The sequence below is a fragment of the Aedes albopictus genome, chromosome 3 (assembly GCF_035046485.1).
Source record: "Aedes albopictus strain Foshan chromosome 3, AalbF5, whole genome shotgun sequence".
NCBI lineage: Eukaryota > Metazoa > Arthropoda > Insecta > Diptera > Culicidae > Aedes > Aedes albopictus.
The window spans coordinates 208,247,591-208,269,872 of NC_085138.1; the positions used below are offsets into that span (position 1 = coordinate 208,247,591).

At 41.3% G+C, this 22,282-nt stretch overlaps 1 protein-coding gene across 1 annotated transcript; it reads left to right on the forward strand.

Annotated features, from left to right (window-relative positions):
* The first annotated feature begins 323 nt into the window (after positions 1–323).
* Positions 324–18,056, forward strand: LOC134291234 (uncharacterized). Its single transcript, XM_062858737.1, has 2 exons — positions 324–11,070; positions 11,132–18,056. Exon 1 carries the CDS (start codon positions 9,976–9,978, stop codon positions 11,005–11,007), a length of 1,032 nt encoding a protein of 343 aa, XP_062714721.1. The 5' UTR covers positions 324–9,975; the 3' UTR covers positions 11,008–11,070; positions 11,132–18,056.
* The last annotated feature ends 4,226 nt before the right edge of the window (positions 18,057–22,282 follow it).

Below are 22,282 nucleotides of genomic sequence, written 5' to 3' on the forward strand. Positions count from 1 at the left end.
AATACCTGGAGGACTCCCTGAATTAACTTATGGAAGAACCCTTTAAGGAACTTCTGGATAAATTCCATGATCCTTTTGGAGGAATCCATGAAGGGACTACCCAAATAACCAAAAGTTCCGCTTCCCATGACAAAATCCACTTTCAAGTTCCACGAAGTTCAGATAAAGTTCCAAACGGAACTTTCTGGCCGCTTAAGAGGCTAGCGATAAGCCTTGCTGGAACTTCGGTCACAAGTTCCGGCAAGGATCATTGTTAGCCTCTTAAGCAGCCAGAAAGTTCCATTCGGAACTTTATCTGAACTTCGCGGAACTTTAAAGCTACTTAAGATGCTACTCGGAACTTTGTCGGAACTTTCAAGTTCATAGAAGTTCAGTTCAGTAGCATTGTGTTTTAATGAAGATCAAGTTTATTTATTTTACAGAAAATAATTGCCTAAGCATACACGAATAAAAGACAAATATGAATTTATCAAATCAATGAATATTGGGCTTGAGCAAAAAAAAATTGCCGCCCATCGGATTCGAACCAATACTCGCTGCGTGAGAACCCAACGCTCTACCACAGTACTACAGTTGCGATAGAGTGAACAGCAGGTAAAGTCTGACTTGAATCGATTTTCTGTCGGCAGCTAGTTTTGCACATTAGTACTGTAGTGAAGTTAGCTTGACTTTGTCAAGTATCTTCAGCAGCGCAGCGGCAAGTTGACAGACTTTCACGCAGTTCAAATCTACATAGCAGCGACATATGTGAAAATATAATTATCAGAAGTAATTTCAGACATGAATCACAAACCCACCAACAGAGTTGTGATTCTGAAAAATACATTTTTGTTTCTGCATGAACTTTGTCAAAGTTCTGTCAGAAGCTGCTTAGAAAGCTATTCAGCGTGCTTATGTGAACTTTCAAGTTCCAAAATTACTTAAAAATGAAGCTGCTTAGAAGGCTAATGAACAACCTCGAACAAGCTGCTTAGCTTTTAAAGTACCCTTTTATCTGAACTTGGTTACTTGGGTACTGGAAGCAATCTCAAGAATTAGTGGACCTACTGAAAAAAGCTCTGGATGAACTACTGGAGGAACCATTGAATGAATTTCCAGGAAAATCCCTTAATAAATTCCTGCTGGAAACCCTATAAGAACAACATAAAAGAAACCCTGAAGGAACTCCTTGAAGGATTTCTGAAAGAGCTCTGGAAGGATCCCTACATAAGTACCTGAAAGAATCTCTGAATGAGCTTCAGAAAGAATTCCTAAAGGGTTCTCTGAAGCAACTTCTGAAGGAACCCCTGCAGGAACCCATGGAGAAATCCCTTCATGAACTTCTGGAGCAATCTTGAAGGGAACTTCTGGGAAGATTCTTGATGGAACTAGTGAAAAATCCCTAAAGGAACTTCTGAAGAAAGCCAAAAAAGAACTCCTGAAGGGATCCGTAAACTCTGGAATTCTGAAGTAATCCCTGAATGACCTCCTGGAGGAACCCATGAAGGAATTCCTAGGACAATCCCTCTTTTTTATTTTTTTTTTTCGTTGAATCTCGGCAATTTTCTTTGATTTTTACCGAGATTGGCACCGTCGAGCGCTCAGCAAACTGGAATTTCAACGAGATCTCAGCAATTGCATTGTTTGTTTGCTGAAAATTATTGCCGATATTCAGCTAACAAACGCTGTATCTTCGAGATTCAGTACAAATATTAGCTGAGCCATGGCGGTGCCAGCGTTCGTCCATCTTAGTGTGTAAAATAATTCCTGTATGAAACCCTGCAAGAGAAAGAATTCCTGAAGGAAACTCTACAAGAATAAATCCATGATAGGTTATTGACGAAATTTTCGGAGGAATCCCTAATGAAACTCTGGCAGAAATCTCATGCAACCCCTAAAAAATACCTGAATGAACTCCTGGAAGAAATCCCTGAAGAAACTTCTTGAATGATTTGAAAGATCTCTGCAAGGAAGCCCTGTTGGAAATCCAGAAGGAATTCTCAAAATAGTTTTAGCAACTCCTGGAAGAATTTCTGAAGGAACACCAGAAGAAATCTATGAAGGAGTCCTTGAAAGAACTCCTGAAAGAATCCCTGAAAGAACTCCTGAATTAATCCTTGAAAGAACTCCAGAAAGAAACCCTGAAAGAACTCTCGAAAGAATCCTTGAATGAGTAATGCAGTAATCCCCAAAGTAAATTGTGAAGAAATCCCTGATAAAACTTTTAGAAGCAATCCCTGGAGGAGCCCTTGGAAAGCAACTCCCGAAGCAATCATGAAGGAATCTCTGTATTGACTCTTGAAGGAGCCCATATAGCCGAGGCGGTAAACGCACGGGTATTCAGCACGACCATGCTGAGGGTGACGGGTTCGATTCCCGGTCGGTCCAGGATCTTTTCGTAAAGGAAATTTCCTTGACTTCCTTGGGCATAGAGTATCTTCGTGCCTGCCACACGATATACGCATGCAAAATGGTCATTGGCAGAGGAAGCTCTCAGTTAATAACTGTGGAAGTGCTCATAGAACAAGCTGAGAAGCAGGCTTTGTCCCAATGAGGACGTTACGCCAAAAAGAGAGAGAGAGAGGAGTTCTAGAAAATATTCCTGGAAATCCGCAGAAGGATTCTCTGGAGCAAACCCTGGAACAATTTCTGATGGAACTTTTGCAGCAACTTCAGAGTGAACTTTTGAAGGAACCTTCGAAGAAACTCCTAGGAGAAGATTCAAAAAATACGTCCATCGTTTTTCGGGATTTCTAGACCCCCCCTCCCCCCTCTGTCACGCAATTTCCCTATACCCAATACACGTACTGTCACATTTTTCTAGACCCCCCTCCCCCAAATATTGGACGTAATTTTAAAACGTTCCCTAGGGAAATCCCTAGAGGAATTTCTGGAGGAAATCCTGCAGAAACTCCTGGGAGAAATCCCAAAGGAACTGCAGGAAATATTCCTGAAAAACTTCTGGAAGGACCCCTGAGGTAATCCCTCAAACAAATTCAAAAGGAGATCCAGAAGCAATCCCTGAAACAACTCCTGAAGAAATCTTTTAAGGCACTCTTGAAGAAAACGCTGAAGCGATTTCTGAATTCAACTCTTTGAAGGATTCTAGAAAGTGTAATCTGTAAGGATGTTCTGAAAGAATCCCTGAAAGATTATCTTAAGCAACTCCTGGATGAATTTAAATGACCATATTTCCGCTATTTATCTGTAATTTTAGCAATTTAAAACTCATTAATATACACATCTTCTTTTGAGAGAACGAACTGGTCAGACCATCGTCGGTCTGGAAAATCTGGATTTCGGCGCAATCGCAATATCTTAATGTCCGAGGTTTTATAATTGTACATGGACCACCATGAATTCTGCACGAATTTATGCTGGCCAGGTTATTCACAAAAAATTTGGCGTTTGAGCGGTGCCGGGTTTCCAGTTAGCCTAAAGGATAAGGCTAAGGAGCTCCAATAGAAAGACGGCGAGTTCGATTACCGTTCCGGTCGGAAAAATTTTTCCTCGACGTCTTAGTACATCATTGTGCTTGTCTCACAGTATACTTTTTCATGCAATGGCAGGCAAAAAAAGCACTTCAATCAATAACTGTGGTGGAACACTTAGTTGAAGAGAGACAGGTCAAGTTCCAGTTGGAACGTCGAGCCAGAAAAAACGAAGTGCGTTAGTATAATGGAGCATGGCATAGCGATAGAAGATAGCTGAGACGAAGATAGAAGCCAAATAGAGATCTGAACGGGGTGTTCATGAGCAGAGAAAAGCTCTGCCCATGTTCGCATAGTCGACGTAACCACCATTGGCAAAGTCAGCATATACAAGCTTATATCTGACGCAGCTGTGTATACGTGACCAGTTTTATTCAAGCTTGTTCGATGCCAACTTGGAAAAAAAAATATTAAACTTCGAATTATTCATTGCTAAAACATCAAGTGTGTTGAAAACTACAGCGGCGCGAACGTCAACTATGCGAATATGGACAGAGCTTTGACACGCAAGATCATAGCCTACTTCGTTCTTGTTAAGAAAATTTATTTATTTATTTATTTATTTCGTCAACCGACGTAGACTAGTACATTTACATATACATATTTTTGTTTCTTAATGCTATAGTTTAGTCTAAGAAATACATAAAAAATATTAAAAAATTAAATTAGGATAGGCAGTGTATTTATAATGTTTTTAGGTGTTGGGACTTCGAAGACTGTAAAAGTATTTTCTAAGGTTATGCCGAGACATTGTAAAGTCAATGGTTTCGCAGTGTTGATTATAAATGTCCATCATTCGATTAAGAGGCCCAAATTTGGCGTAGTTTGTTCTACAGTGGTTTGTTATGAATATGTTTCGATTTCGTAGTTGCCGAGAAGGTATGTAAAAATTTAATGAGGATAAGATTTTTGTTGAATCAATACGTTGTGAAACGATATCGTTAACGAAAGAAACCATTGCAATTTCACGCCGCTCTTTCAATGTTTGTATGTCGATAAGCTTGCAGCGTGCTTCATATGATGGAAGTGGAAATGAAGTCCAACCTAATTTACGAAGAGCATATAATAGAAATTGCTTTTGTACTCATTCTAATCTTTTTTCGTGCGTGATTGAAAAAGGAGACCATACAATGCTGCAATATTCCAGTATTGATCTTACATATGCAATATACAGAGTTTTGATTGTGTATGGGTCATTAAAGTTGTAGCAGAAACGCTTAATAAACCCTAGCATGTTATTAGCCCTGTGAATTATTGTGTTGTAGTGGTCTACGAAAGTAAGCTTAGAGTCTAAGATTACTCCTAAGTCTCTTACTCTTTCACATTTTTGAAAAGATCAATGCCTTGAGTTCATTTTTGTCTCGCGTTCAGTTCCAATGCAACACTGCACATAAAAAAATCCTGCACGATGCCCTGGAGAAGCAAGTATCAAATCTCTGCTTTATCTTCAATCCTCATATAGTATAGCTCTAGGTAAATAAAGCCAGTGGTGTCATCGTGGTTACTCCAAGTTACTCACTGAGTAACCAGCTCTTGAGATAAAAAAAAATGTTTATTTTTCAGCTCCAAGTATGAGCGCCCTCGCAAATATAATAACCTATGTACTTTTTTGCGCTTCCATACATGTAAGAAAATAGCTTTTCAGTGAAATTAAGAATTGTTTGAATCTAGTAGGGCGGATATATTAAAATCGTCTAAGTGATTTTTATAGTTTTGCGTTCTTCAGTGCACAAAAAAAGGCGGCATGGGAGAGATATTCTCAGTTTCTTTAATTTGTATTAAGGCGCATCTTAGCCTAAAGCTTATTCTACACTTCCTATTTTCTGTAGAGGGCGCCAAATGCAACTTAGGTAATGAGAAGGATTCAACCTCCAAAAACCCTCCTTGGGTACGAGCTTTGCGCCCTCATATATGTGAGAAACAAATGTGTTCTAATTGTTTTTCTCGTATACTTTTATAAAAAATCGTCATTGCGGTAATGTAATTTTTTACAAATTTCAGCGAAAATGACTTTATATGTGTTTTAAATTTTTGCGCCCATAGACGAGTTAAAAAAGTCTTAGTTGTGATATCAAAATTTCAGCTCTTTAAGTCAAACTGAAAACCATACCAACTCCCAGGATGAGCGCCCTCGTAAATATAAATAAAACAACGTATTTTTTTCATTTTTGGGCTTCCATACATGTTAGAAAAAACTTCTCAGTGAAATACGGATTTTTTCCGCCCAACTGCATGTAAGAAATTTGCCTTGCCATTTTTTTCGTTATGCTTGCGCCTTGTAGGTCCATGCACATAAAAGGCGGCATTTTCATAGATTTTTCTGAAAGTAAAAGGCGCAGAGACGCCTACTATATGGAACTATGGGAATGGTTTAACGCTCAAAACCCCTCCCATGACTACTAGCTGGGCGCCCACAAATAGGGGAGCTTATTTACTTTCGGCGGTTTTGTTCTCTTCGTCATTGGCAGTTTTTGAAACATATTGAAGTTATACGACCAAGTTTCAGGCAGGTTGGCGGACAGACACATCATGACGAGGAGAACAAACCTGCCGATAATACTCAAAGTATATAAAAAAATAGATTTTAAATAGTTTTGCAGAAGTCTACGCTCCATACAAATTTTAAAATTATTGTATGGACAAAAGTCTACGAGGGGGTGGGAATTCTGAGATGGTTATTGTTTTGTCTACGTGATCTATGAAAAGACCCATACTTGTATGAAGATTTTCTTTTGCGATATTGTGAATTTTTCTTACGCATTTTTAGAAAAATCTTCTATGTGATTTTAGATGTTTTACGCCCTTTCGAATTCCAGCTTAATTGAATCTTGTGAATATTCCAACTTTTGCATTAATAGGTGTAGAAAAGTTTCATTTATGACATTGGAATCTACTCATTCCCACCCTAAATATATCTATATGGTAATTTCTAATTTTTTGTGCCTTCATATACATGTGTAAAAATTACTGTTATATTGGATATTTATCTTTCGCTCCAAAAATATAAAAAAAATCTCGTGGTTTTTCCATATGTTTGCACACTCACAGACATACAAAAATGACCCTTGTGAATAATCCAAGCTTTAGCGCCCCGCCCCCGAAGGTGAAAAAAAGCTATGTTATGGAATGGAGAATAAGACAATTTTCTTCCCCTTTTCTAGGAATTACCTCTTTAATATTTTCGATGTTGTTGCGCCCACAAAAGAAAAACTTTCTTCCTGATATTTAAATTTTTGTTTGCACTCCACTTAAAATTAGCAATATAATTTTGAAAGAGCGAAAGAGCCTCCTACATAATCTTAGTTTGTTTGTTTGTTCGTCAATGTGTTTACGACGCTGTGAGTTTTCCATTTTTTGTGCCCTTGTGCAACCTGTTTTATTGGAACTTCTTACAGGGATTTCTTAATAAATCCATATCCAAATCCATATCCATAAAATAAAAATTTCGAAGATTTCTTCATGAATATCTTAATTCATTACCCGCCAAGTTTATCAAAGTTTTATTCGAAAAATTTCCTCAAAGATTTCTTAAATTTCCGATATCTTTACAAATTCCTCCAGCGATTCTTTCAAATTATTGTCTAGGAAATTTTGAAGAAATTCTGCCATGAATGTCTTTGAATATTTCAATGAGAAATCCTTCATTATCCCACCATCAGTCGCATGCGTGTACTGAGTACACGCGTCTCAGAAAAATGCAAAAAAATAACCGAAATTCGCACCAAATTGAACCGGGTGTTGGTCCTATTCCAAGATCCACTCTTCTTCTTGTTAGTAAGAAAGAAAAAAAAATGAAAAAATGCACGGAAAGTACTCGAAAAATACGTAATTCTAACCTCACATTTTAAATGTGTACTCAGTACACCGGCGCGACCGCTGGTGTAACTTTTTTGTGAACCAGACCGTTACACGAGCGGTCGCGTCGTGTACTCAGTACACGGCATACGCTTTCAATTATGGTTTATATGCTTTACTAGATACAATGTTGGTGTCTTCAGCAAAAAAGTCCAACTGGATAATGCGCGTCTGATAGTGGACATGTGGAACCGGTCAACACGATCTGGTCCTGTCCCGGGTGTCGGAATGGCCCTCGCGGGAACCTGTTTCGAGGACATTTCAGTTATGGCACCAAAACTAGACATCCGACGGCTCTATCTTCATGATTTTCCATATCCATTATTTTAGTAACCATGAAAATTACCAGTGACCTCCCTGGCCAACCCGTGGCCACCGGAATGTACCCTGGAGGAACCTGTTTCGAGGACATTTTGACCATGACACCAGAACTAGGCATGCGACGGCTCTATCTTCATGATTTTCCATATCCATTATTTTAGTAACCATGAAAATGACCAGTGACCTCCCTGGCCAACCCGGGGCCACCAGAATGTGCCCTGGAGGAACCTAATCCGAGGACATTTTGACCATGACGCCATCACTAGGCATGCGACGGCTCTATCTTCATGATTTTCCATATCCATTATTTTAGTAACCATGAAAATGACCAGTGACCTCCCTGGCCAACCCGTGGCCACCAGAATGTGCCCTGGAGGAACCTGTTCCGAGGACATTTTGACCATCACACCAAAACTAGGCATGCGACGGCTCTATTTTCATGATTTTCCATATCCATTATTTTAGTAACCATGAAAATGACCAGTGACCTCCTTGGCCAACCCGTGGCCACCGGAATGTACCCTGGAGAAACCTGTTTCGAGGACATTTTGACCATGACACCAGATATAGGCATGCGACGGCTCTATCTTCATGATTTTCCATATCCATTATTTTAGTAACCATGAAAATGACCAGTGACCTCCCTGGCCAACCCGTGGCCACCGGAATGTGCCCTGGAGGAACCTGTTTCGAGGACATTTTGACCATGACACCAAAACTAGGCATCCGACGGCTCTATCTTCATGATTTTCCATATCCATTATTTTAGTAGCCATGAAAATTACCAGTGACCTCCCTGGCAAACCCGTGGCCACCGAAATGAACCCTGGAGGAACCTGTTTCGAGGACATTTTGACCATGACACCAGAACTAGGCATGCGACGGCTCTATCTTCATGATTTTCCATATCCATTATTTTAGTAACCATGAAAATGACCAGTGACCCCCCTGGCCAACCGGTGGCCACCGGAATGTGCCCTGGAGGAACCCGTTTCGAGGACATTTTTACCATGACACCAAAACTAGGCTTGCGACGGCTCTATTTTCATGATTTTCCATATCCATTATTTTAGTAACCATGAAAATGACCAGTGACCTCCTTGGCCAACCCGTGGCCACCGGAATGTGCCCTGGAGGAACCTGTTTCAAGGACATTTTGACCATGACACCAAAACTAGGCATCCGACGGCTCTATCTTCATGATTTTCCATATCCATTATTTTAGTAACCATAAAAATTACCAATGACCTCCCTGCGTGCCCACCGAAATGTACCCTGGAGGAACCTGTTTCGAGGACATTTTGACCGTGACACCAGAACTAGGCATGCGACGGCTCTATCTTCATGATTTTCCATATCCATTATTTTAGTAACCATGAAAATGACCCGTGACCTCCCTGGCCAACCCGTGGCCACCGGAATGTGCCCTGGAGGAACCCGTTTCGAGGACATTTTTACCTTGACACCAAAACTAGGCATGCGACGGCTCTATTTTCATGATTTTCCATATCCATTATTTTAGTAACCATGAAAATGACCAGTGACCTCCCTGGCCAACTCGTGGCCACCGGAATGTGCCCTGGAGGAACCTGTTTCGAGGACATTTTGACCATGGCACCAAAACTAGGCTTGCGGCGACTCTATCTTCATGATTTTTCATATCCATCATATTAGTAACTATGAAAATGACCAGTGACCTCCCTGACATTTTGACCATGAAATGGCGTGCAGTATAATTATTCCTTGCCTAATTTGATGCAGTTTGAGCAAAACTATGGATAACTATGTTGTTTATGTTGCAAGAAATGGAGGAAACAATAACACTGTTGCCCAAATTTTTGCTCAAACAGCATCAAATTAGGCAAGTAATAATAGTACCCACGCTTTTTGCACCATTTCATTGCAGAAAGGGAGAATTGAACCTCTCACCACACAAAAATTCAGCTCGCTACTACAAATCTAGTACTCCACCGATCTGTCCTATTATATATTTAGGGATTGTTGATTTTGTTCGGTGATTGCAACACACTTAAACACGATTTATAACGTTTCGGCCTACTGACTTTCAGCCATCATCAGATCTAAAATATATTTTCAAATAGTTACAATCTTAAAATTCATCTTACAATTTTCTTCATCCACTTGTATAAATCGATGTTCTTGCCACCAGTGTGGCTTTACTACTAAACCCCCCTTTTCACACATCTATCCATCTTCGTGTTGGTTCGGTTGCGTCACTCGGTTCGGTCTGCTCGTGTGTGTTGAGAATGTTCGTATTTTACCCACTAGACCGTTGTACGCTGAGTCGATCCCTCCACATTCACGCTGCATGTTAACAATTTTGTCGTCACCGAGTAGCTTGATGTGGAAGGCCTCCGCAATGGTTCTGCTTGCCTGGTTGTCGATCCTTTCCAGAATTTCCGTGTTTGAGAAATCGAAGTTGTGTCCTTCATCTAGGTGGTGTTGGGTTAGACCTGTTTTTGACTCCTTTTTTCTTATGTTGTTCTGGTGTTCGTTGATCCTTGTTTTCAGCATTCGTCCGGTTTGTCCTACATACACCTTCCCGTCTTCGGTGCCGCATGGTACGGCATACACAACGTTTTTAGTTTTCAATTTTGGAATTGGGTCTTTCATAGACCGTGCGATCAAGTTAACAGATGCCTCCGAAAGACCAAAAACAATAACAACAGTCAAACAAATTCTACTGAAAAACCATTACCCAAAATGGTTTATCACCAAATTGTTGAAAAACAGGACCCACCAACACTACAACACCATACAGTGGGAGGAAACCGGAAGAAAGGAAATGAAGTTCGTGTCCACACCCTACATACCATGCCTCAGTGAGAAACTTTCAAAAATTCTCAACAAACACAACATTACACTAGCACATAAACCACGTGACAAAATCAAAAACACTGTATTCAGTCGGTTGAAAGACCCAATTCCAAAATTGAAAACTAAAAACGTTGTGTATGCCGTACCATGCGGCACCGAAGACGGGAAGGTGTATGTAGGACAAACCGGACGAATGCTGAAAACAAGGATCAACGAACACCAGAACAACATAAGAAAAAAGGAGTCAAAAACAGGTCTAACCCAACACCACCGAGATGAAGGACACAACTTCGATTTCTCAAACACGGAAATTCTGGAAAGGATCGACAACCAGGCAAGCAGAACCATTGCGGAGGCCTTCCACATTAAACTACTCGGTGACGACAAAATTGTTAACATGCAGCGTGAATGTGGAGGGATCGACTCAGCGTACAACGGTCTAGTGGGTAAAATACGAACACTCTCAACACACACGAGCAGACCGAACCGAGTGACGCAACCGAACCAACACGAAGATGGATAGATGTGTGAAAAGGGGGGTTTAGTAGTAAAGCCACACTGGTGGCAAGAACATCGATTTATACAAGTGGGTGAAGAAAATTGTAAGATGAATTTTAAGATTGTAACTATTTGAAAATATATTTTAGATCTGATGATGGCTGAAAGTCAGTAGGCCGAAACGTTATAAATCGTGTTTTAGTGTGTTGCAATCACCGAACAAAATCAACAATCCCTAAATATACAACTCAACGGTGACCAAAACCCTTAAGAAGATCTGTCCTATTACTCCAAAAGTTCTCGATATGATGCCTCCAGGAATTTCCCTGTGGCTTCTCTAGGATTCCCCATGGGATTCCAGAGATTTTTGCAAGGTTTCATCCAGCCATTCCCTTTAAAATTTCTAATGAGATTCTCCCAGTCATACCTGAAATGCTCTAATACCTCAACTATTCCTGCTCAATAAGTATTTGCTGAGATTCACCTAGTAATTCCTGCTGGAACTTATTCTGCACATTTTGAACTCTTTTCTAATTTTTTTTCAGAGATTTCACCGGTAATTCTTCCGAAAGCTAGGATATTGTCAAAAACCATCAAGAATTTCTTCAGAGATCCAATCAAAGATTGCTGGTTCCAGGAACCCTGTTGAATTACTCCAGGGATGCCACATTTTCTTTCAACGCATTTCTTTTAATGACTCCTTCAGGAATTTCCCCTTTTCCATAGATTCTCGCTGTGATTCCTCTAGAAGTTTGCTTTGAATCCCTTCAGAAATTCCCTCTGGTACTGCACGTGGCATTTCTACATAAATTCTTCATGTGGTTATTCCATGAATTCCTTTAGGAATTATACTAAGAATACCTTTGCAATATTTCCACCGAAATAATTCATCCGTGGGATATATCACAAAATTTCGCCTGAAATTTATCAAGAAATTTCTCTAGGGATTTATCAGAGAATTTCTTGAGCGATTTTCTTCAGGGTTCTTCTAAGACTAGGCGGACTTGTCCCGGCGTTATAACTCGCAGTATCGCATGAAACCGAATTTTCTTCCACTGCTGTCTACTGTCATGTCTTTTGGAGTTGGAAGGTTATGTTTCAGTAGGAATGATATGTCAAGAATAAGTACGGTAGACGTTCGGTCGGTGCAAACGGTTTAACTGCAATGCTTTTTACCTGTAAGTCCGGTAAGTTCAACAAATTTGGAGTTATCGCACCGCCAAACGTCAAAATGATGTGCCATGTTTGCCCTAATAGGCTGGAGGAATTGAATGAATGTGGATGAATTAAACGAAGAGAAAAAGCAGGATCTTCATATAACAAAATGCAGAAGTAGCTGATACTTCATCCTCATTCACGCTAGGTGAATAAGTTCCTCTGGCCTATGAACAGTCGCATGAAGTTCACGTTCATTTTACGTTAATTGATGGCTTTATAACATCTGTCAGGCGTTGCAGTTACTCAATTTCATTCGTAAAGTGAAACGTAAACATGTTGCAGTTAGCAGCTAAACACAATTTCTGACACTGAAAACTATCATATAACTGCGAAACGTATAACGCTAAACTAGTTAGCAGACTTGGTTCCAGAAGGAGCGTAATATCATAAAGACTATTCCGTGAATCACGCTTATTATTCAAATAGCAAAACATTGGAACCATAAAAAAGTTACGTTATATAGAGGTAAAAGTTACGTTATACTGAGTTACGTAATATCGAGGCTACGTCATACCGAGGTATGACTGTATACAAATCAGTTGGTAACCAAAATCACAAAACAAAAAATTTCGGCTCCGTGAAGCAAAAAAAAAACATTTTTTTATTTCTTTCTATTCGAAAATTACAAAACTAGATTGGACATGATTTTATACAATACAATAAACGCTTTTGGGAGGCAAATATGTATCAAATTAACAGATTCATCATGCTATAAGCGAAAATTATATGCATGACCGTCCTCATACAGAGTAGGAACCGCGAGCGCTGGTCTTTTTCACGGTTACTTAGGGTAAATCGCCAATTATTGCACACCTTGCAAACTTGCTAATTGTTGCACACTCCATGCTCTTCCTATGAGGTGTGCAACAATTGGCGAGTTTTTAAGGTGTGTAACAATTGGCGATTTACCCTAGATGATGGATATGGAAAATCATGAAGATAGAGCCGTCGCATGCCTAGTTTTGGCGTCAAAGCCAAAATGTCCACAAAAAAAGTTCCCTCAGGGCACATTCCGGTGGCTACGGGTTGGCTAAGGAGATCACTGGTCATATTCATGATTACTAAGATGATGGATATGGAAAATCATGAAGATAGAGCCGTCGCACGCCTAGTTTTGGCGTCAAAGCCAAAATGTCCACGAAACAGGTTCCTCCAGGGCATATTCCGGTGGCCACGGGTTAGTCAGGGAGGTCACTGGTCATTTTCATGGTTACTAATATGATGGATATGAAAAATCGTGAAGATAGAGCCGTCGCAAGCCTAGTTTTTGTGTCATGGTCAAAATGTCCTCAAAACAGGTTCCTCTAGGGCACATTCCGGTGGCCAGGGGTTGGTCAGGGAGGTCACTGGTCATTTTCATGGTTACTAAAATAATGGATATGGAAAACCATGAAAATAGAGCCGTCGCATGCCTAGTTTTGGTGTCATGGTCAAAATGTCCTCGAAACAGGTTCCTCCAGGGCACATTCCGGTAGCCAGGGGTTGGCCAGGGAGGTCACTGGTCATTTTCATGGTTACTAAAATAATGGATATGGAAAATCATGAAGATAGAGCCGTCGCATGCCTAGTTTTGGTGTCATGGTCAAAATGTCCTCGAAACAGGTTCCTCCAGGGCACATTCCGGTGGGCACGGGTTGGCCAGGGAGGTCACTGGTCATTTTCATGGTTACTAAAATAATGGATATGGAAAATCATGAAGATAGAGCCGTCACATGCCTAGTTTTGGTGTCATGGTCAAAATGTCCTCGAAACAGGTTTCTCTGGGGCACATTTCGGTGGCCAGGTGTTGACCAGGGAGGTCACTGGTCATTTTCATGGTTACTAAAATAATGGATATGGAAAAGTCACGAAGATAGAGCCGTCGCATGCCTAGTTTTGGTGTCATGGTCAAAATGTCCTCGAAACAGGTTCCTCCAGGGCACATTCCGGTAGCCAGGGGTTGGCCAGGGAGGTCACTGGTCATATTCATGGTTACTAAAATAATGGATATGGAAAATCATGAAGATAGAGCCGTCGCATGCCTAGTTTTGGTGTCATGGTCAAAATGTCCTCGAAACAGGTTCCTCCAGGGCACATTCCGGTGGCCAGGGGTTGGCCAGGGTGGTCACTGGTCATTTTCATGGTTACTAAAATAATGGATATGGAAAATCATGAAGATAGAGCCGTCGCATGCCTAGTTTTGGTGTGATGGTCAAAATGTCCTCGAAACAGGTTCCTCCAGGGCACATTCCGGTGACCACGGGTTGGCCAGGGAGGTCACTGGTCATTCTCATGGTTACTAAAATAATGGATATGGAAAATCATGAAGATAGAGCCGTCGCATGCCTAGTTTTGGTATCATGGTCAAAATGTCCTCGAAACAGGCTCCTCCAGGGCACATTCCGGTGACCACGGGTTGGCCAGGCAGGTCACTGGTCATTTTCATGGTTACTATAATAATGGATATGGAAAATCATGAAGAAAGAGCCGTCGCATGCCTAGTTTTGGTGCCATAACTGAAATGTCCTCGAAACAGGTTCCCGCGAGGGCCATTCCGACACCCGGGACAGGACCAGATCGTGTTGACCGGTTCCACATGTCCACTATCAGACGCGCATTATCCAGTTGGCCATTTTTGCTAAAGACACCAACTTTGTATCTAGTAGAGTATATAAACCATAATTGAAAGCGTATGCCGTGTACTGAGTACACGACGCGACCGCTCGTGTAATTTTTTTTGATGCGACTGATGGTGGGTTATTTTTTCTTAATTCTTTTAGAAAATCCGTAGTTTCCTTTACAATTCTCCAGACGTATGCCTGACATAACCCTAGAAGTTAATTCAGGAACTTTCCCTGGACTTTCCGATATCGCTTCATGGATTTGTTTAGAAAATTCTCCAGGAATCTCGTGTTTTAGAACCTTGCATAAAATCCACAAAATCCCTACCTTATTTCGCCTTTTCTGTACATGTGTCTGCATGGATTCTTTCAGAACTTACTACAGGATCTCGGTCTTAAAATCTACCAAGGTTTCTTTCGGAAACTCCTCCGGCTATTTTCTTCTCTAGATTATTTTCCAGGGATTTCCTCTCCAAGAATTTTTTTTAAATGGATTAAGGCTGATACAAATTTAATTTTGACTTTTTGTCTCCCCCCCGCCCCCTTCAAAAATTTTTGGCCGGATTTAGCATTTTGAGAGGGCAGATAAAAAAATATTTATCAAAATGTCGGGTCTTGCCAAAAATTCTTTAACAAATCCGATGAGTTTTTAATATTTTTCAGATTAAATGCTTATTTTTACCCCCCCCCCCCCCTCGGATGGTCGAGGGGACAAGGTCGAGGGGATGGTCGAGGTGGGACAAAAAGTGAAATAAATATTTGTAACGGCCTAATATGGGTTACTTCTGAAATTTCACAAACAATAGATTCAGAAAGCTTTCTTGAAATTCATTTAAAAAATTCATCGGAAACCTCTCTATTAAAAAAAATATTTGATTCTCAAGTCCACTCCCATATTTGGATTGGCACCCAAAAAAAGTAACTGGTCAAAATTTTCTTCCAAATCCATTAAAATTAAGAGGTTCATCAAATCAATTTTGTGTTCTTCGACTATTTTCGAACTTCAAAAAATCATAACTATACTAAAACTCGTCGAAAATTAATTCCACCGGAAAAAATAGAAAGCTATACTTGTTTGCTACAAGTTCTTCGAACCACGTATGCCAATAAAATTAAAAGAATGATATGTAATCATCATATTTGTAATCCGAAAAACCTTTAAAAGTTGTATTTTTGATAGAAATTGTTCTGGAACACCCTAATAAACGTATTAAGTTGAATTGAATATTCCAAAATGGCTTCATATGCTCTTATGCTTTGTGCTTTTTCGCTTCTTTGACATCAATGCTGTGGGAATTAGGCATACATTTTAAAAATTCGGGAAAGCCAATTGGGAGATTCCTTTTGAAATTCCTTCGAAGAGAAATTTTTATCTCCAGAGACTTCTTTAGAATTTTAGGGTTTTCTATGAAATTTCATTGAGTGATTTGTGGTGCGGACCTAGTGTGATGGTTAGAAGATTTGACTATCACGCCGAGGACCTGGGATCGAATCCCACTTCCGACAAACTCACAAAGTGTGAGTTATTTCTTCGGAAAGGAAGTAAAGCGTGGGTTCCGAGATGAACTTAGCTAACAATCTCGTTAATACAGATAAAAAAAAGTGATTTCCTAAAGTTCTTTCAGCTAGTTTTTCTGAAATTTATCTTAAAATTTCTACTGAGATTGCTTCGAAAATTCTTCCCAGGGTTACTCGAAGAATTGCTTGAAAAATTTCTCCAATGATTTCTGAATAAATTCCTACAAGATTTTTTTTAGAAATTACTCTTGCGGTTCCATCGAAATCCCCTGGGATGTCTTAAGAGATCTCTGTAAAATCTGTTTAGATATTCATCCAGGGATTTTTCTGAAGTTTTTTTTTCGAAATTTCACACTGAAGAAATCTTTCAGGAACTTCTTAGAAAGCAAAAGGATTGTCTTGAACATACATACCTTTGTCATTAAAAAAAAAAGATTTATTGGACTCTTCGAACGAAATAATACCTGGCAGACCTGTATAACTTAAGAAATATTCAAACTTTTATTTTGCTCTATAAGAGATTTTTATAACATTTTTTTAAACTTCCAATAAAACTGATTTATACATCAAAGCGTCGTGATCACCTCTTTAAGGGCATCTTCCAGCTAAATTCAAACCGTATTAGGATTACCAATAACACTGTTTTAAATCTGTGTTGAACAATTTTTCACCATCAATGATAACCATTAGCGTGGTTCAAAAAATCGTTTTTGCTCCACACCGCTTATTCGATTCATAACCAGATTCTATGCCTTCTCCCAAAATTTGAACTGAATTGGTTGAAAATTGAGAGTGCACAAGCCCTTCAAAGTTTGTATGGGAATTACTATGGGAAAAGAACGTTTTTCATTAAATTGACCGTAGCATTTCCCCAAGTGCCCTAGAGTGTTAGTTGACCCATGGAACTCCTTGGCTACTCTATGAGCTACTACTTTGCCGAAGACCACATTCAAATCGGACGCCTCATTAATTAGTTATCGATTTTCATCCAGCTGCAGAAACTTTAACAGTGATCTTTCTGCTTCCCAGCAGGCAACATTGCTGCACATGGCGCCAAAGATAGCACACATAAATCATGGCTACTATGTTTCAAGGCAAATTGCAGTGATGCCCATCGAATAGTGTAATCATCATGATCAAAGATTTTCATTCTGGATAAAAATCGATAACAAATTAATGAAGCATCCGATTCGAATGTGGTCTTCAGCAAAGTTGTAGCTGACAGAGTAGCCTAGGAGTACCATGGGTCAACTAACACTCTAGGGCACTTGGGGAAATGCTATGGTCAATTGAACGAAAAACGTTTTGTTCCCATAGTAATTCCCATACAAACTTTGAAGGGCTTGTGCACTCTCAATTTTCAACCAATTCAGCTCAAATTTTGGGAGAAGGCATAGAATCTGGTTACGATTCAAATAAGCGGTGTGGAGCAAAAACGATTTTTTGAACCACGCTAATGTATATGCACTGCAAGTGTTTTTTTTTTAGTACACTAATGGCGGTAAGCTCCACAGTGTACTAGACGCCAATCTCGTATTATCCTCGATTTTCTTAAGCATTAATAGGTATTATCCTTGATTTTAATCTGAGATTTTACTTTAGTACGCCGATTTCGGCGCACTACAATTAATCTCGGATTAGTATAAAACTGGCTGCGTGCTGAAATTTGCCAATACGCATACTAATTAGGGTCCCTATAATTAGAGTCTGGCGGACTGTCACTTTCGACCGGAGCCAATCGAGCATGACGTCATAGTGTCCTCACCGATAAATGCTACACCGTGACGCCATGCTTGATTGGCTCCGATCGAAAGTGACAGTCCGCCAGACTCTAACTAGACTGACTCTAATACTAATGCATCGAACTGAAACGTCAAAAGACAAAAAACAAAACAACATTTTCGTGTGGTAGCCCGTACCTGCCCGTGCCACCCGACGACGGATATTCCGCCCGCAGTTGCTATAGGAAGCTTCCGGTTTTGCGCGGCACCGCATATTCTCCTCCATAAACACACAGTTTGATTATCTTTACGAGGTAAGCAAAAAATCAGTTAAGTTGTCACGTTTGAATCTATTTTTAACCATTCCCCATTTTGTCCTCAGGGATGTATGAAAGCAGCTGGAGTAATCACCACAATTCTCCAAAGTGCAGTTGGATTATCGGCACTTCCAGACGTTGAATGCACACCATCGAGGTTCCCGGATCGCTTTTGGAAAAATGACGAAATAGTGAATAAAACATTCCATTATTAAACATGAGCAGAGATGTTCTACACTCGTATTCAAACGGAACAAAATGTGGAATACTGTGAGAAGCCGAAAAAATTTAATCAAAAGAACAGATAGAAATAGATAATTGGAGAAATGTTAACCAATTAAGGTTTGTATAAGATTGTTACTAAATAAAAATGTGAACAGTTTTGTTTAAAATGAAATAATCTCGAAAGCCACACCAGTTTTTGATAGCTGCAAAAATGATTGATCCCGAAAGTTTGAGGAGTTCCATGAAGCATTCCTCCAACAGTTCCTTCAGGCATTTCTCCTGTAGTTCCTTCTAGTATTCGAGGAGTTCCTTCACAGATTTCTTCAGGCATTCTTCTATGAGTCACGGATTCCTCCTGGATCTCCTACACGGATTCCTCCAAGAATTCCTTCGGGGATTCCTTCAGCAATTCCTCTAGAAATTCCTCTGGACTTCCTCCAAAAATTTCGTCAAGAGTTTCGCCATTAATATCTCCAGAATCTCTCCCAGAAATTCCTCAGGAATTCCTCCAGAAATTTCTTTTGAGATTTCTCCAAGAATTCCTTTACGGATTTCTCCAAAAATTCCAGAATTCCTTAGGAAATTTCTCCAGGAATTCCTTTGGAGATTCCTCCAGAAATTTCTTAGGAGATTTCTCCAAGAATTTCTGAAGGAATTTCTCCAGACTTTCCAGAATTCCTTCGGGGATTTCTGCAGGAATCCCTTTGCAGATTTCTCTAGAAATTCCTTCGGGGATTCCTTCAACAATTCCTTCGGGGCTCCCTCCAGCAGTTCCTTCGGGGTTTCCTCCAGGAGTTCCTACAAGGATTTCTCCAGGAGTTCCTCCGAGGATTCTTCCAGGAATTGCTCCCAGGACTCCTCCAGGAATTTATCTGAGGATTCCTCCAGGAATTCCTTCGAGGATTCCTCCAGGAATTCCTTCGAGGATTCCTCCAGGAATTCCTCCGAGGATTCCTCCGAGGATTCCTCCAGGAATTCCTCCGAGGATTCCTCCAGGAATTCCTCCGAGGATTCCTCCAGGAATTCCTCCGAGGATTCCTCCGAGGTTTTTTTCAGGAATTTCTCCGAGGATTCCTCCAGGAATTCATCCGAGGATTCCTCCAGGAATTCCTTCGAGGATTCCTCCAGGAATTCATCCGAGGATTCCTCCAGGAATTCCTCCGAGGATTCCTCCAGGAATTCCTCCGATGATTCCTCCAGGAATTCCTCCGAGAATTCCTCCGAGGATTCCTCCAGGAATTCCTCCGAGGATTCCTCCAGGAAATCCTCCGATTCCTCCGATTCCAGGGATTCCTCCAGGAATTCCTCCGAGGATTCCTCCGAGGTTTTTTTCAGGAATTTCTCCGAGGATTCCTCCAGGAATTCCTCCGAGGATTCCTCCAGGAATTCCTTCGAGGATTCCTCCAGGAATTCCTCCGAGGATTCCTCCAGGAATTCCTCCGAGGATTCCTCCAGGAATTCCTCCGAGGATTCCTCCAGGAATTCCTCCGATGATTCCTCCAGGAATTCCTCCGAGGATTCCTCCAGGAATTCCTCCGAGGATTCCTTCAGGAATTCCTCCGAGGATTCCTCCAGGAATTCCTCCGAGGATTCCTCCAGGAATTCCTCCGAGGATTCCTCCAGGAATTCCTCCGAGGATTCCTCCAGGAAATCCTCCGATTCCTCCGATTCCAGGGATTCCTCCTGGAATTCCTCCGAGGATTCCTCCAGGAATTCCTCCGAGGATTCCTCCAGGAATTCCCCGAGGATTCCTCCAGGAATTCCTGCGAGGATTCCTCCAGGAATTCCTCCGAGGATTCCTCCAGGAATTCCTCCGAGGATTCCTCCAGGAATTCCTCCGAGGATTCCTCCAGGAATTCCTCCGAGGATTCCTCCAGGAATTCCTCAGAGGATTCCTCCGAGGATTCCTCCAGGAATTCCTCTGAGGATTCCTTCAGGAACTCCTCCGAGGATTCCTCCAGGAATTCCTCCGAGGATGCCTCCAGGAATTCCTCCGAGGATTCCTCCAGGAATTCCTCCGAGGATTCCTCCAGGAATTCCTCCGAGGATTCCTCCAGGAATTCCTCCGAGGATTCCTCCAGGAATTCCTCCGAGGATTCCTCCAGGAATTCCTCCGAGGATTCCTCCAGGAATTCCTCCGAGGATTCCTCCAGGAATTCCTCCGAGGATTCCTCCAGGAATTCCTCCGAGGATTCCTCCAGGAATTCCTCCGAGGATTCCTCCAGGAATTCCTCCGAGGATTCCTCCTGGAATTCCTCCGAGGATTCCTCCTGGAATTCCTCCGAGGATTCCTCCTGGAATTCCTCCTGGAATTCCTCCGAGGATTCCTCCAGGAATTCCTCCGAGGATTCCTCCAGGAATTCCTCCGAGGATTCCACCAGGAATTCCTCCGAGGATTCCTCCAGGAATTCCTCCGAGGATTCCTCCAGGAATTCCTCCGAGGATTCCTCCAGGAATTCCTCCGAGGATTCCTCCAGGAATTCCTGCGAGGATTCCTCCAGGAATTCCTCCGAGGATTCCTCCAGGAATTCCTCCGAGGATTCCTCCAGGAATTCCTCCGAGGATTCCTCCAGGAATTCCTCCGAGGATTTCTCCAGGAATTCCTCCGAGGATTCCTCCAGGAATTCCTCAGAGGATTCCTCCGAGGATTCCTCCAGGAATTCCTCAGAGGATTCCTCCGAGGATTCCTCCAGGAATTCCTCCGAGGATGCCTCCAGGAATTCCTCCGAGGATGCCTCCAGGAATTCCTCCGAAGATGCCTCCAGGAATTCCTCCGAGGATGCCTCCAGGAATTCCTCCGAGGATGCCTCCAGGAATTCCTCCGAGGATGCCTCTAGGAATTCCTCCAGGAACACTTCCGAGGATTCCTCCAGGAATTCCTCCGAAGATGCCTCCAGGAATTCCTCCGAGGATGCCTCCAGGAATTCCTCCGAGGATGCCTCCAGGAATTCCTCCGAGGATGCCTCTAGGAATTCCTCCGAGAATTCCTCCAGGAACACTTCCGAGGATTCCTCCAGGAATTACTTGGAAGAATTTCTGGCGCTCTTCCTTGAGAAATTTCTAAAAGAATCCCCGGAGGAATTTTTGAGGAATTTCTGAAAAAAATCATGGATGAATCCTCGGGTAAATTCCCGAAGAAATGCCTTGAGAATTGAGGAATCCATGGGGAACTTTCTCGAGGAATTCTGTGAGGAATTCCTGGAATAGTTCCGTGAAACATTCTAATAGGATTATCTGCAGGAATGCGAGGATCAGTTCTTGGAGGAATCCCTAGAGGAAATATTGTATTTAAAAGATTTTTTCCTAGCTGAAATTTCAGGAGGAATTATTGGAGTATTGTTGGAGTATTTACCAGAGAAATTTTTTGAGCAATTTCTGGAGAAATATATTAGGCTTCCTGGAAATTATTGAAGGATCTTCTCGAGGAGTTTCTGAAGGAATTTCTGAAAACAATCATTATTGAATCCCTGGAGGCATTCCTGAAGAAATTTCAGGAAAAAATCCTCGAGAAATTCCTTGGGGATTCCGTGGAGGATTCCCTGGTGAAATTTTACGTGGAATTATCCGAGGAACTCCTGGAGGAATTCCTGGATGAGTTTCGGGTGAAATTACTCTAGGATTTTCTGGTGGATTCCATGGATGAATTTCGGGGAGAAATCCCTGGAAGCATCTCGGAGGAATTTCTGTAGGAATGTCAGAAG

Coding starts and splice junctions, on each gene's coding strand:
- LOC134291234 (XM_062858737.1), top strand. CDS start 9,976: ATGTTAACAATTTTGTCGTCACCGAGTAGCTTGATGTGGAAGGCCTCC.